The 16,127-nt window shown below is 39.0% G+C and overlaps 1 protein-coding gene across 4 annotated transcripts in view; it reads right to left on the reverse strand.

Moving 5' to 3' along the window:
* Nucleotides 1-1,490: 1,490 nt before the first annotated feature.
* The window catches only part of anks1b (ankyrin repeat and sterile alpha motif domain containing 1B), a 177,583-nt gene continuing 162,946 nt past the window's right edge, over nt 1,491-16,127 (reverse strand). For 2 of the 4 annotated variants that reach the window (XM_060886359.1, XM_060886362.1), the window contains 6 exons: nt 14,871-14,942; nt 12,528-12,614; nt 12,223-12,360; nt 9,896-10,063; nt 3,859-3,950; nt 1,491-2,829 (listed from right to left, as the gene is read on the reverse strand). In XM_060886359.1, the coding sequence (XP_060742342.1) occupies nt 2,781-2,829; nt 3,859-3,950; nt 9,896-10,063; nt 12,223-12,360; nt 12,528-12,614; nt 14,871-14,942 (606 nt within the window). In that variant the 3' untranslated portion in view covers nt 1,491-2,780. Of the gene's footprint in view, nt 3,951-9,895; nt 10,064-12,222; nt 12,361-12,527; nt 12,615-14,870; nt 14,943-16,127 lie in introns of all 4 variants that reach the window. The other 2 variants (XM_060886360.1, XM_060886361.1) reach the window with 2 other exon arrangements.

Below are 16,127 nucleotides of genomic sequence, written 5' to 3' on the forward strand. Positions count from 1 at the left end.
CTTCCTGATTTCTATACCTGTGACATCACATTCAACTTGATTCAATCTCACAACCTGGATCTATTCCCAGATACACTGAAAGGTTTCCTTTCGATTTTTATTTCTTCTATTTCTGATGAAGCTAGGAAAACAATCATCCATTAAAACCATTCAAGAGTGAATGAATGTGTCTATCATTATGTGATACAGTAGTAAGTATACTCTCAATATCAGCCTCGTGACAAACGATGACCTTTTCATATTCTGTTATTTTGCTGCTTTAGCTAAAGCACATTCATGCATCACTGAAACAAGAGGCTCTATAGCAGACCTACTAAACAGAATACGCTTAAATCTCCATAGCAACGGAGACCACAACAGACAGACCACAGCTCTGCTCATGCCTAGGGGTGACCACACACACACACACACACACACACACACACTCACACACACACACACACTCACACACACACACACACACACACTCACACACACACACACACACACACACACACACACACACACACTCAGACACACACACACACTCTCACACACCCGTCAGAACACATATTAGGAAGGTCCGTGTCTGATTGTATGTGATGGTCACAGCAATGAGGTGATTTTCTTTCTATAGAAAACCAGAAAAAGAGTCAGTTTGATCGTTCCACTATAAATTCACAATAGAACATGCTAACACATCTATCACCAATCAAATAGATGTTCAAGCATAATTTAAAGAAACTATACTCCTATACTCATATCACACAGCTACGATTAAAATATAAAGAAATGTGTACAAAGTAGACTCAGCGGTTGGAGGAAAACGCAGAGCGTTGTTTTAATAATAATAATAATAATAATAATAATAATAATAAAAAACAGGGATATGCAAAAGTATTGGGACAGTCACAAAAGTAGGAACATGAAAAGTATTGGAATGGTCCTAAAATTAGGATAAGGAAAAAACAAAACAGTAAATTATCAGCAGTATAAAAGGCAAACAGGATCAAAAACAAAACAAGCCGAGTAAAAAAAAAAAAAAACAGAAACACACGGCTAAATTCACACGGATTATCAACATCACAATCCTACGCAAAAGAGAATATACCTTGCAACATGGAACTGAAACCAAGGGTGAGAGTTGGAGTCTATGGCGGCCATGTTTGTAGGCCATGGTGACAAACTACATAACATGAAGCACTGCTTTGTTGTTGTAGTTTTTTATGTTGCTTTGTCATCGGTGTAAAAGAATCTGGAAATAAACTGTCGTATATATTTAATATAATGTGTACAAATAAATGTAAACAAGAAAAGTTTCTTCATGTAAATCATGTACACGTCCAAGACAAACGCAGAAGCTCCTGGAAAAGTCCTACAAATAAAAGTATCAAACTAGTGTGAAAGTGTGATAGTGTGGGTTTGCTGTATAATATACTGTATAACAGCCCCAGGACATGGAGAGAAGAGGATGACGAGAAAGAAGATAAAGTAAAGGCCACACAGCAGGAAACAGTTGTACAAGTCTGATTTATTCCATGTGCTTTGCCAGGATATAAATAAGGGTCAAACTTAGAAAATCAGAGTGCTGGAAGCCCAAGCCTATGTACATTTCCACTTTGCTTACACAAGGGTTTTTTTTATTTATTGATATTTTCAACAGTGAGATCTCGCAGTTTGACCTTTAAAATTTTGGCAATATATTAACCAGTGTGATATTTTCTTTTTTTTTTCTGTTATTCATTTTCTTCATTTTTATGTTAAACTACATTACATATATGACAATGATTGAGGAAAATATTTATGTACAGAAGAATTGTGGCAAAAAAATTTTACAGTTACACTGAGTTAAAATAGTTCAAATATCCGCGTATCATCTGTGTATCAGCCCCATGAGAAACGATAGATCAGAATTTTTAAAAAGCAAAAATTGAGTGGAGCCATTCACACATTCTTAGTTTTTTTTTTTTTCTTTCTTTTTTTACAATAGTATTTTTTTTACTCCAGGATGGCTATTCTTCTCAAGCCCAAATGTCATATAAAAATAATATAACATCAAGACAACATTAGACAAGAATTGCACATTTAAAAGAAGAATAATTAATAATAACATATTCAATTAAGGATTAGAATAATGGCAATATAGAATTATATTAGACATTAAAATGTATTACCAGTATGAATACTAATCTGCATGGCATTGTCAACAACAATTCTGTAGTGATTTTGGCATGAGACACACGTCACTTTCATGGATGTCCAGTGCAATAAATCCATTCACATTGTGCATAATATTCATAATGTACTATCAAACCAAATGAAGGGAAATTAAAGAAGAGTGAAAAGTAAAAACATGGCAAACCAGAAAGTCCGTTTTTTTTTTTTTTTTGCCACAGTGTTGTTACTTAGATCTATAGAACTGGGCAAAATGAGTCTGTCAAAATGAGTAACCATGGTATATGTCCTATCCCATGGTACCTTGCCTTTCCCCCAACCTTCTCCCTCACACAACATAGTCCACATAACAGAGCCCGAACCCATTGAAGCGAAGTAGCGTAACGTGTGCATTCATACTCAACAGATCCCTGCCAGTCTGTAGTCCACTGAAGTACGATCCTATGTGTGCTTCTTAGAAAAGCCAGAAGTTCACACCAGTAGTCCTTTTGCACACCATGTTTTATGTGAAAAGGTCAGTCACATGAGACTCTGCCATGTTTGGAGTCCAGTGCCACTCATAAGGCTCCGTATTTTGCTGTCCTTTTTTGCAATGTGTGTGTGAGAGGGTCCATGTTGGGGGCTGGCTACATTCTTTGATTTCCACAGTAATAGACATGGGAGTCCGGCATTACCCTGCAAATGAGATTAAATCACTTATCCAGAGCGTCCACAAAAAAAAAAAAAGAAAAAAGAAAAACAAAAAAAAAAAATCAAGCCTCTCAGATGCCCCCTTCGCCTGTCCAACACAGCCAGAACACATGCTCTCTGCGGGCAGAAGGGCTTGTTTCCGGGCTGCTTGCATTCAAAGCCAAACCAAAAACAAGGCAAAGCAATTAAAGTCGTTTTCTTTAAAGTGGGTTTTCAACACGCTGTTTGTGGTAAGTGGATCTAAACGTGTCACCTGACTTCAAACATGCAATTTTACCTGCAAAAATGGTTTAGAGCAAGACAAACCCCCAGCTTGACCAATACAGACCACAGTTGGGGGGTGGGGGGAGGTGGGTAAGGAAGAGGAGGAGGAAATAAAAAAGAAAAACAAATCAAACCAAAACAAACAAAACCAACCACAATCTTATTTCCATTTTTACGCTGTCCTTACAGGGTAGTAGTCTTACAGTTCCCATTTTTCATGCCCTTAAGTCTCAGTGGCTCACTGCCTCACACACTGCCTGATGATGAACATAAGTGGACCCCCCACCTCCCACCGAAATACACCGCAGTTACAAGCTTGTAGCAGCATTATGGATTTAAAGTCCTCGTTCAAGCAGTCAGGATGTGTGTCTGGTAAAAGTGCTAAATGGAGGACAAAGGAAAAATGGGAAAAAAAAATCACATCAACTCCTTTTTTTAGATTCGGAGGAGAATGAGAGCGAAGTGAATGGTGTGTTTTGGCCAGAGGGCTGAGGGAAGGGGGTTCGAGAGAGAGAGAGAGAGAGAGAGAAAGAGAGAGAGAAAGAGAGAGAGAGAGAGCACGGCAGCGACATCATGCAGAGGCCACGGTAAAACGGGGCGGGCTGGACCGGACCAGGGCGGAGAGACACGGGCGAGTCAAAGGTCACTGGGCCCATGGCTCCGTGGGGGGCCTCTAGAGGGCGTGCTCTGAAAGGCACACACAGACAGGAGCGGACAGTGGGTGCATATTAGAAAATAGTTGTCTCATACTTGGTGTTGACTCCTCTCTTGGCTTCCTGTCCTGGCTCCACGATCCACGGGACATTGCCGTGACCCTTCTGCTCCATTGAAGGCTGTTCCATCTGGATTAGACACAAGGAAGCAAGAGAGCAAATGCTGAAGTGTAGAATGAGATGACTTGGTTGTCACACCAAAGTACTTTTTTTTTCCCTTAAGAAATGCACAAAATTTGAAGAAGAATTTCTAAAGAATAAATCTCTGCAGAAATCAGTAAGTGTGTGTTAATGATCAGTGCACCGGTGCTATATGCTGTGATGTTTATTGTGAGGTGCAGTGTTGTGATTGTGGATATTTACTCTCATTGTACAATTCCTGTATATTAACAAACAGGTATAAAAATGACGCCAACACTGAAGAGCGCAACACATACAACGCTTCGTTCCTTTTCTGGCCAGTAAGAAAATTAATTAATTCATTCATTCATTTTCTACCGCTTATCCAAACTACCCCGGGTCACGGGGAGCCTGTGCCTATCTCAGGCATCATCGGGCATCAAGGCACGATACACCCTGGACGGACTGCCAACCCATCGAAGGGCACACACACACTCTCATTCACTCACGCAATCACACACTACTGACAATTTTCCAGAGATGCCAATCAACCTACCATGCATGTCTTTGGACCAGGGGAGGAAACCGGAGTACCCGGAGGAAACCCCCGAGGCACGGGGAGAACATGCAAACTCCACACACACAAGGCGGAGGCAGGAATCGAACCCCCAACCCTGGAGGTGTGAGGCGAACGTGCTAACCACTAAGCCACCGTGCCCCCTCCAGTAAGAAAATGTTAAATAATAATCACTTATATGTATAATTTATGCAAAAATCTGTTATTAAATGTTCTTAAAAATGCAGGTCTGTACTTTATATCAGTTGTCTGAATGGACAAAAGTTTTTTTTTTTACTACAGACAAACCTACCCAACAACTACATCAGTTATAGCCACCACTCACACGGCTGTCCGTGTTTCCCTGGTGCCTGAGATTAATTTGATGCACAGCTCTCTACAGGAACAACACACACACACACACAATAACAACACATGTCCACACACAATGTAATCTATGCCTTCTGCTCTACGCCATCGTTGCTTTATCTGGCAGTTCCATAAGGAGCCTCATGCAGTAAGGAATAACACTTGACAGACTGAGCGGTTATACGCCACGACGAGGCGGTGTGATTCGTGTCACGCTGTTACCACGCTGAAGTGTGCTATTCTTGTATAACTGCATGATCTGGAGTGTGTTATTCTGCTTATACCACAGTGATTGCATATTAATCAATTATTCAGTATTAATATTAGTAGTTTAATGGTTTGTAGGTGAGAAGGTGAGATTTAATGCTGTGGGCCATACGTTAGACAAGGTAAATCCTATTAACTCTCTCAGAAATGTGTTATTTCTCTCTCAGAAACCTGGAGAGGAACTAGACTCAACAGGGAACTCATCTTCATCTGGGGGACACCAGAGAGTGTGATTATTAATCATTTCCCTTCTACAGCTGTATGCTGTTGAGTCAAGCAGTGTTAAATGCTCCTCAGGTTACAGTAGTTCTTAGTTTTAGCTTTAAGTCTATAAAATGCAGGTAGATATCCACTGTATAATGACTGAAACATGAGCATGTTTTTTTGCATACGGTTGTTCAAGTCAAAAAAATCTATCATCTACAGCTACCTGAGGTCATCCTCAGAAGAGTCATTCTCAGGTGGAATCCCTGTTTATGAGCTGAAATGAATTCTAATAAACATTTTAATCCTCACACTGGCTGACAACATCTCTCTCTCTCTCTCTCTCTCTCTCTCTGTTTCTAGAGACTTTGGTTTTGTATCCTCAGCTAAAATAAACTGGTCATAAATTTTATTTATTTATAAAATAAATGTGAGGCCCCATTATTTATTTATTTATTTATTTATTTATTTATATATATATGGGGGGCACGGTGGCTTAGTGGTTAGCACGTTCGCCTCACACCTCCAGGGTTGGGGGTTCTATTCCCGCCTCCGCCTTGTGTGTGTGGAGTTTGCATGTTCTCCCTGTGCCTCGGGGGTTTCCTCCGGTTTCCTCCCCCGGTCCAAAGACATGCATGGTAGGTTGATTGGCATCTCTGGAAAATTGTCTGTAGTGTGTGAGTGCGTGAGTGAATGAGTGTGTGTGTGTGTGCCCTGCGATGGGTTGGCACTCCATCCAGGGTGTATCCTGCCTTGATGCCCGATGACGCCTGAAATAGGCACAGGCTCCCCGTGACCTGAGGTAGTTCGGATAAGCGGTAGAAGATGAATGAATGAATGAATATATATAGACTAAGGGAATTGTTAAAAGCGCTATACAAATAAATTGAATTTGAATGAGTTTTAGTCAGGCAGTGGTCATTCAATGCACCCAAACTCCCAGGGGGACTCCTTTGGAAAAAAGGAGGTTTTAATATTTAGGTGTGTACCTGGGAGACGATTCAGTCATGCAAAAAACTGGGAAGGGACAGTTGAGAAAATAAAAGTTGCTTCGACAAATGGAAATGGCTAATACCCAAAATGTCCTTACAGTTAACGCACGCTAATTATTTACCTAGCGGCATCTTCACTTTGGCAAAAATTAGCATGTTTACACCCATTGATTTTACTTTTAAAAAGAACCATGTCGATTTTACTAGATTTTGTTTACATTTGTTATACTGGGTTACATAAAGGGTTTTATATTTGCCTAAAGAAGAAGGTGGGCAATGTGTAGTACAGCTACAGAGCAGAACCAATGTTTTTCATTTACAGTTTTTAACCAGCTCAATGTATTTTAGTTGGAAACCTGTGACCAGTGTTATCTTAACTCTCTGGGACATGAGACTCCACAAACCTTTGTTTTTAATGAACCAACAAAAGTCGATCACCTCCGAATGACCTTTTTTTTATCGTAATCTATCGTTAAGTGTAGAGACTTTTAGGATATAGAGAACCACATACTCTTTATACTGGCTGCTAGAGGAACCCCTTATCCATGAAACTTGTCTAGACATTGCAGACAGACTCTCCTCACATCTGGTGTGATCACACTGAGGCAACTAGTGGATCTGGCTGGACCAAACCTCAACAACACTGATGGAGTAGCTGCACGTTTAAAACTGAAATCCACACGGATTGAAGCACAGCTACTTAAACGGAACTCATCCCTCTGAGAGGAAAAATAAATGCTAAAGGACAACTGTGGAGGTACTGAGCAGCCAGATGAATGTCAACTTTTAAATTTCATTGTGGGCCAAGAGGAAATGGCTAAATACACTTCTCACGTGCATCACATCACCACACAATGGATTGTTTTCATATAAGCACACAATCCATAACTTGTTATTCCTTATTCTTGGATTCATATAAGCTTATTAATTATATTTAAGTGAGTGTTAAGGTGGAGAGTTTAGTCCAGCCCTGGACTAAGCCAACAAGGACAAACAAATGACAGACAAGTTACAAGTTTAAAGATCAATTGTTGGGATTTGGATGAGACTGAGGCAACATACGGCTCCGTTGCACTAGTGACGAACAATAAAAAGGAAAGTAGGGCTAATGTGCTAAAGGTAATTCTTTGTTACTTCTGCCTCAGTCTGTTACTCCTGCAGTCTAATTCCATTGCTGTACTGCTTAGTTAGACAGAATTAGTAGTAAGCATCAAATGATTAAAAAAAATAGCTAAATTATTCATAAACATTCGCATCAGCAGCTTTTTTCCAAATAAAATAATATTTGATTCTTCCACCTTAAAGTTTCTGCACCCTAAAAGTAGTTTTGTGATATGAATGATAAATGCAAAATTCTAGACAATACCTTCAATAGATACAGTAGATAGATAGATAGATAGATAGATAGATAGATAGATAGATAGATAGATAGATAGATAGATAGATAGACAGACAGACAGACAGACAGGTAGACAGATAGACAGATAGACAGACAGATAGATAGATAGATAGATAGATAGATAGATAGATAGATAGATAGATAGATAGATAGATAGATAGATAGATAGATAGATAGATACAGTAGATAGATAGATGTTTGTTTTAGGTCTACATGTGAAGCCTTGCTTTGCCTAAAATCTCATTAAAACACAATGAAATGTTTAGCGATGTGCTGTTTAGTCTGTCTCTGGGGGTCCAGCAGCAGAACACCACACTCTACCTGCCGTAGCCCGGGTTCGATTCCCAGGCAAGGAAACAAACCCAGGTGCTAAGGGGTTAACTCTCAGTGCCAGTCCCAAAGCCCATTCTAAAACCTACCATATACATATACTATCATACACTGCATATATAAACAAATAAATAAATAAACTGGATTCTGTCATATTTTTCATTTATTCCTGGCGGCTGAAAGTCCACCCTGTTAGGAAGAACAGTCTGATGAGTCTGATGGCAGCTGGCAGAAAAAAACCACAGGGGATCACGGACAGAACGGTTCATTATCGTGAGTTTTGCAGATGGAAGTCTTTAATGTTGTTACGTGTTGTAAAAACTGTGTGTTATTTCAGTTTATACAGAACAAAACCAAATAAAATAGGTCATTCTGACCCAGACAGAACACAGGGTTATGAATTATGGTGCTATATATAGAAATCTATTTTCAAAACGGTCTGGTACGTGTGTGAAATGCACAAAGCCCTGACTCTGGGGAGACAGGGGAAAGGTGTAGGGTGTGTGTGTGTGTGTGTGTATGTGTGTGTGTGTGTGTTAGTGGGGCAGTGTGTCAGGGGCAGAAGGAGAAAAAAAATCACACAGACAAATAGTACTAACAACCTCTCATCAATCATGTTTAAGCAAGTCACTGCAGGGGGGCAGGTCATGCCACGAAAATATCATGTCTGCTGCCAGCACCTCTGTTTAATGGCCAGCAAAACTGTATTACAAGTATTACATGCAACTCACACAAAAGACCAGCAGAAATAAAGAAGAATTAAGTTTTATCAAACCACAGAACAAATGTATTCTTTATTAGTTATTATACAACTAATATTGGAGTCCCCCCACATTTACATATAAACATTATTGTTATCCAGCTGCTGCTGTGGTCTGGCAGGATTCTAGAAAACATTTAGAAAAACATTCAGGCTATCATGACGAATTACTAAAATATTTATTATTCTTTTTATATGCCAGCCAATCAAAAATAAATTCTATAAATATGGACATTCACATTGTATTCTCTACCGGGTTCGGTAGAGGACTTTTCTCTGTCCTGTATAGAAAGAGGAAGTCCACAGAGCAAACCAGTTTTATCTGGGTTCATGAAATTAGTTCCAGAATTAGTACCAGTCTTTAACCCTAACCCTAATCCTTAACCCTAGGGTTAATTATTATTATTATTATTATTATTATTATTATTTGTAGTAGTAGTAGTAGTAGTAGTAGTAGTAGTAGTAGTATTAGTATTATTAATATTAATATTGCAACCCTGTCATAATAAATGGCATGCCTCATAAAATCGTTAAAATGATAGAGTTTTGATATTGGCCAGTTCACGATTACAGAAATAAGGTGCCGATAATTCTGTAACTGACTATATAGTCATAGACTTCCAGCATCCTGACTTAAACACAGTAGCAGTGAAATGCCTGAACAGAATGTGTTCAAGTTTTAGACTTTAGGTTGATCAGTCAGTGAAGGACACGTCAAAAGCCACCCATAATAAAGGCTTTGGGAAGAAGTAAAAGTGAAGATTCAGCACTTATAAGCCAATGCATGAGCAGTGGTAGGTCAAGTGGTGAAGGCTCTGGGTTATTGCTTGGAGGATGAGGGTTCAAGCTGCCACTGTTGGCCCTTGTGCAAGGCCCTCACTACTTCAGGGGTGCTGTATCATGTCTGACCCTGCGCTCTGACCCTAACCTCTAAAGTTTGGAAAGAATTTTACTGTGTTGTAATGTATATAACAAGATAAAGGCTTATCTTCTATTCTATGAGGAAAGGTACAGAAAAACAGAGGTACAGAACAGCAAGATGAAGCAGAGTGTGAAGAGTGTGTGGTGAGCACTTACAGATTTGCGGATGTTGGAGCGTGGTTTGGGGATGGGTTTGGACGGTTTGCTGTCGAAACTCTCAGGCAATGTGGATGAGCCGTGGCCACTCTTCCTGGCCTGTAGAGCCAACTGATAGGCCACCTCAAACGCCTGGCCCAGTGTCAGGATGATCTCATAGGCCAGATTCTGCCAACAAATAGATAAAACACATAAAAATTGGGCAAGAATTCTTTGGAATTTATGATTATAATTTATCTATATGACATATTTTGGTTCTATAATTTTTTATGCAGTTTTTATTTAAAAGAAGTCTCATTTTTGTTACTAAGAATACATTTAGGGTTAGTTTTTGGTTTAGCATTAATTATCAGTTATGAAGAAAAAAAAACACAGGCAACTATTTTTTTGCTTTAGTTTATTACACATGATCTGGACATTGTGAACTTTGAAGTACCCTGTTCCTGTATAATACTTTCTGTACGAAAGTGTCAATCATTATCCAATAATTTTTAGAAATAAATAATAAAGCTAATAAATAAAATTTTAGATTAGACAATTTTTATAAAAAAAAAAACAAAAAACAAAATTGAATCCCCAAGCCAGGTTATGGTAGTGTGTAGTCTAAAGAACAACTGATAACTGACCCACAGCATTATACAGTAGCTTATAATTTTGGTTGCTTCTTACTCTTTAAATGCTGCAACTGTGTTTTCACCTCATTTAGCATTTTCTCTTTGAAGATCCTGAAGTTGATAATTCTGTCTGCACTCCAACTTCTCCTCTTGCTATACGTTACTGCAAGTCACTATACACAGCTGGTTCTTCTGTTTGACCTTCTTCTGACAGCCTTGGGATAAAACGCAGAACTTCTGGGCTTAGTGACAGTTTTCTGTTTGTACTGTTTGGAATTTGCTATCTATATCGAGCTTCTCTTGTCATCAGGGCGTTCACACTGACCTTTTGTCTATCTCTTGAATCTTGATCCCAGTTCAGTGTCTTTGACCCATTTCTGTGCAAACCTCTCAAGTTTGGCCACAGGAAAGTAAGCAAAAAGTTCCTTTATAATCCATAACTTCTTTCACAGGTCTTTCAGCACTCCGTTTCTTGACAGCATTCACCTTGTCTTCCCAGTAGGTAGAGAGCTTACCTGGCCCTATCTCTCAGACAGGTTGCAGACCTGCAGGTCAATGGCAAACAGCCAAACGGCCAAAGAGCAGAAAGTACGGAGAGAACCCTGCTGCCTCTCTGTAGGTGCAGTTACAGGCATGGACCAGTTTTGTTAGCAAACTTTTCCGGATATTTGTGTGAATGTGCAACTTCTAAACAATGACTACGGACTCCCTGTTGAACACAAACTACGCCCATGGTGAATTTTTTTTTGGGAAACCCAAATCAGAATCATTTGAAGAGTTTATCGAATATAGTCTTAACTGACATGTTTTGGTTGCATGCACTTGGACAAACCGTATGGTCCGTTATACCCAGTTTGTATTTAGTATCCTGTTTACCCAGTTTACAAATCAAATTTCTTACAAGACGTTGCAGACAGCTTGTTTCTAAACAAATTACAAGCACATATTTGCAGAGAAGACATGTGACACGGGGGAGCTGGGTTTCATTTTAAAAGTGATCTTAGGAGTGAAGACATAATTTCCAAAGTGTTTGACTTGCTCTAGCGGTTAAAACGGTCCTTTTGATGAGTGAGGAGAACAAACCTGTGTATGCCCCTGGTGGTACCACATACACCCCCCAATCTAGTACATTATAACCCCTATGCCCCTTCATATCACCACAGGCACAGAAATGCTAAATATCTAGCTAGCTTTGTAAATTCTTAACTTGCTTTCCTATGGTAATACAAGTCACAAAAAGTAGCATATCTGTTTAGCATTTACAATAAATCATCACACTCTATATGTGTAGGCATTACCATGTCTTACATTGCTTCACAGAGATACCTGTGTTGCCACAGAATTGCACAAACCCCATGATTACTTCACATGTTTACGCTCAAGGTAAGGTGTAACACAATAGAATTGTTTATATTTGTATCTGCATCTGTTTAGTGCTCTAAATATTCATATCTGTTTCTGTATTCAGATTTTAAAATCATATTAATCACCATTTATGTTCTGTACACTACATAATTCAAATATCTAGAAAACCAGCTGTTTTCTGTGTAAATTAGGTAATGAAACTTTAATGATGTTGTCATGTACATGATGGGTGTTAAAAAACAGAGGTGCTGAGGTGCTAGTTTAGTTCCTAGGCTTTCCTCCCTTATACCCCCCCCCCCCCCTTAATGTTCCCGTTCTGTTTAAATGACAAGAATATGTGTTACTGACCACATCAAAAGCTGTAAACACATGGCAGTAGTGGTGACTGGACTTCAAGTCTTTGGTGATGTAGGCAAATGTGGAGAGATCCTCAGGATCCTGAGCTGCACAAGAGATGTTCCTAATCTCATGCTCGGCTATGATGTTCTGCACAGGAGAAAGAGAATGAGAGAGAGAGAGAGAGAGAGAGAGAGAGAGAGAGAGAGAGAGAGAGAGAGAGAGAGAGGGAGAGAAACAATTTACATGGAGTCGGATATGTTTTTAGAACTGCTAGAGATTAAAGAGGAAAATGTAAATGAAAGGCTGCTGTTTACCTTATTTGTTGCATCAATAAACTTGACTCCTTTGTAAGAGACTGAGAGGACAATAGTAGGGACCTTCTTCATTTGTTCTGCAGACTTCTTGCAAGACAAGAGGAAGACAAGAGGAGAAAATCATAGAGCCAGTCTGACAAGAATCCTCAAACTTTCCTTTGCTACAACCCCAGTACCCTATACACCCCATAATCAAATGTTACAACCCCTATGCAATTTAATTTCATTTATTTCTATTTCACATTGTCTAAAAAGAGCTTTACAGGAGTAGAGAAACAGAATTCAAATTTCTTTTTAAATTTTAAACTTAAGTTACTATATATCTCCAAAATGAAGACCTGACCATAAAGCTGACTGACGCAACAGTGGTTCAAAGAAGGCATGACAGTCTCCGGGCAGCTGCATCCACAGCAACCGTAGTGCATTATATTCCCTATACCCCATATACCCCCATATCTAATACATTATATTCCCTATACCCCATATACCCCCATATCTAATACATTATATCCCCTATACCCCATATACCCCCATATCTAATACATTATATTCCCTATACCCCATATACCCCCATATCTAATACATTATATTCCCTATACCCCATATACCCCCATATCTAATACATTATATCCCCTATACCCCATATACCCCCATATCTAATATATTATATTCCCTATACCCCATATACCCCCATATCTAATACATTATATTCCCTATACCCCATATACCCCCATATCTAATACATTATATCCCCTATACCCCATATACCCCCATATCTAATACATTATATTCCCTATACCCCATATACCCCCCATATCTAATACATTATATTCCCTATACCCCATATACCCCCATATCTAATACATTATATTCCCTATACCCCATATACCCCCATATCTAATACATTATATCCACTATACCCCATTTACCCCATATCTAATACATTATATCCCCTATACCCCATATACCCCCATATCTAATACATTATATTCCCTATACCCCATATACCCCCATATCTAATACATTATATTCCCTATACCCCATATACCCCCATATCTAATACATTATATCCCCTATACCCCATATACCCCCATATCTAATACATTATATCCCCTACATACACCCCTAAGTCTAGTACATTATAACCCTCTTAACCAAACACAACAAATCTAACCTTTCAAAACATTTCAAAATCTAAAATATTTTAAAACCTCTATATATCCTTTACCCCCTACAACCACAAATCTAGCACATTATTACTCCCAAATCCCTACACATTATAACACATTATAAATTCAGCAGGTCACAGTATCCATGCATCATTGTACAAACACCCAACCGTAAGAAATACCACCCCCCCCGCCCGCCAAAAAAAAAAAAAAAGAAGTGTCCCAATTTATGGCAATCCAATCCGCACACACTCTTGAAGAGAATATCTACCAAACCCCACAGACTTTTCCACTGAATATATTATCTTTACAAAGTGAATGCTTTATAAAGTCAAATCTCCTGAGTACATGACTCTAATTTCTTAAACAGGTCAGAATGAATTTTCCTTCCCTTTTTTAATACCATGTAAGTCTTCTGACAGTTTATATATTTAGTGATTTATTATTATTCTCTTTTTCTTTCCCTTTTTCTCGGTCAGCGTTTATCTTTGCCTAAGCATGTTTGCACTGTCCTGTACCTGTCAAAATCTGCCTCAATAAAGAGACCGAGAGAGGGAGAGGGAGAGAGAGAGAGAGAGAGAGAGAGAGAGAGAGAGAGAGAGAGAGAGAGAGAGAGAGAGAGAACACACAAAGAAAAAATGCGACAGAGAGATGGACAAAGCATGAGAGATAGAGAAAAAGAGAGAGAGAGAACAAATATCATGCAACAAGAATTCGCAAGGTTCATAAAATGAGAAAAAATGCATGAAAATGCAGATGGATATTAGATAGAAAAAAGAGATAGAATGTGAGATAGAGATGATCATGCAACACAAAACTCACTACATGACACACTGGTAGACAAAGTAAGAAAAATATACATTATTTCTAGATTAAAAGTCAGCAGGGTTCACAGCTGTCATGGGAATCACTGTTCAGAAAGAGTCACTGAAAAAGAATCACTGTATAGAGTCAGAGTCACTGAATCAGAATCACTGTATGGAGTCAGAGTCACTGAATAAGAATCACTGTATATAGTCAGAGTCACTGAATCAGAATCACTGTATGGAGTCAGAGTCACTGAATAAGAATCACTGTATAGAGTCAGAGTCAATTCCAAAAAAGATGTTCAGAAACACAGACCAGGTTTATTTTGTTGTTTGTTGTTTGTCTTCTACATGATCACAAACCTTACCCTCATTTTTGCGCAGGCGTCATGCGTGGACTCTGTTCCTCTCAGCTCTTTCACAAGCATGGAGCCCAGATACTGCAAAAACACCAGCAAGAAGAAGAAAAAGTGTCCATCAACACGCTCATTTTAATGTCCTACATCCAGTTTGATAGAGATTGACCTGAGGTTTACTCCTTCAGTCATAAATGTATACAACACCAAGCAAACTCTAGTGTCTGTTTGAACACATACTGCACATCCTTTGAAATGAGTTGAAGTATAAATGTTAGTTCTGTAAAATGAATCACAATGGATTTGTCTGCCAGCGAGCTGCAGGTAATGTTCTGAGATATTTCTGCTTCCTGTTTATCATTTATGGGTTTTATTATCTTTAAGAAGACAGGAGCTGCCATTTTTGTTTCTCTACAATCAAATCAGGATTGTAGAGTTGTTGTGTTGTGGGGACGGTATAAAGGGTGTGGTGAGAGTGAGCAGCCCTTAGACTTACTGTAGGTGTGTGAGATAAGGACAAGCTCTGCAGGGACTGGTTTAATAAAGCAAGTATTTAGAGAAAAATCATATCTCTCATAAGCACAGAATCTCTAATGAACCCTTAATGTAGCATAAACCATATAGATGGAATGATGCTATCCATCCAGCTCTCTCTCTCTCTCTCTCTCTCTCTCTCTCTCTCTCACTCTCTATAACACAGCTGTCAGGCTTTGTGCCACTGATCGATAGATGAAACCCGATGAGATTAAAATGCTGTTTACAGAGACACTGTGGGCTGTTATGGGGTGTAGCTTCCCTCAGTCATACACGCTGTCCAGATGAATTACTGTCTGGACACACACACACACGCGCGCACACACACACACACACACACTTTTTGGCTCACAGATTTTACTGTCCTTTTGGCAGTCGTTAATGCCACAGTACTAAACGTTAATTAGGACAAATGAAAAGGAGATGTCTTAAAATATTGATCTTTTTTGTCTAATCTTTTCATCCGTCTCTCTTCCTTCATCTTTTATCTAGAAAACTATAATTCTGTGACATATCAGAAACTGTACTCTTTTGTCCCAAGGCTAATCAAATTTACATGAGTTTAACATGGGCATGATCTACAATTCCAGCATCGCTGCTTGTGTGGGCAAATAGACCAACCAGGTTTGCAGGACTGTTGCTAGGTAACAGAGCAGCTTTATGTAACCTCTAGCTAAAATTACTTCAGGATGGAGAGATGCTGAAAAACAGGCCGCCACTTTAATTGAACAGAGA

Source organism: Tachysurus vachellii, chromosome 14 (assembly GCF_030014155.1).
Source record: "Tachysurus vachellii isolate PV-2020 chromosome 14, HZAU_Pvac_v1, whole genome shotgun sequence".
NCBI lineage: Eukaryota > Metazoa > Chordata > Actinopteri > Siluriformes > Bagridae > Tachysurus > Tachysurus vachellii.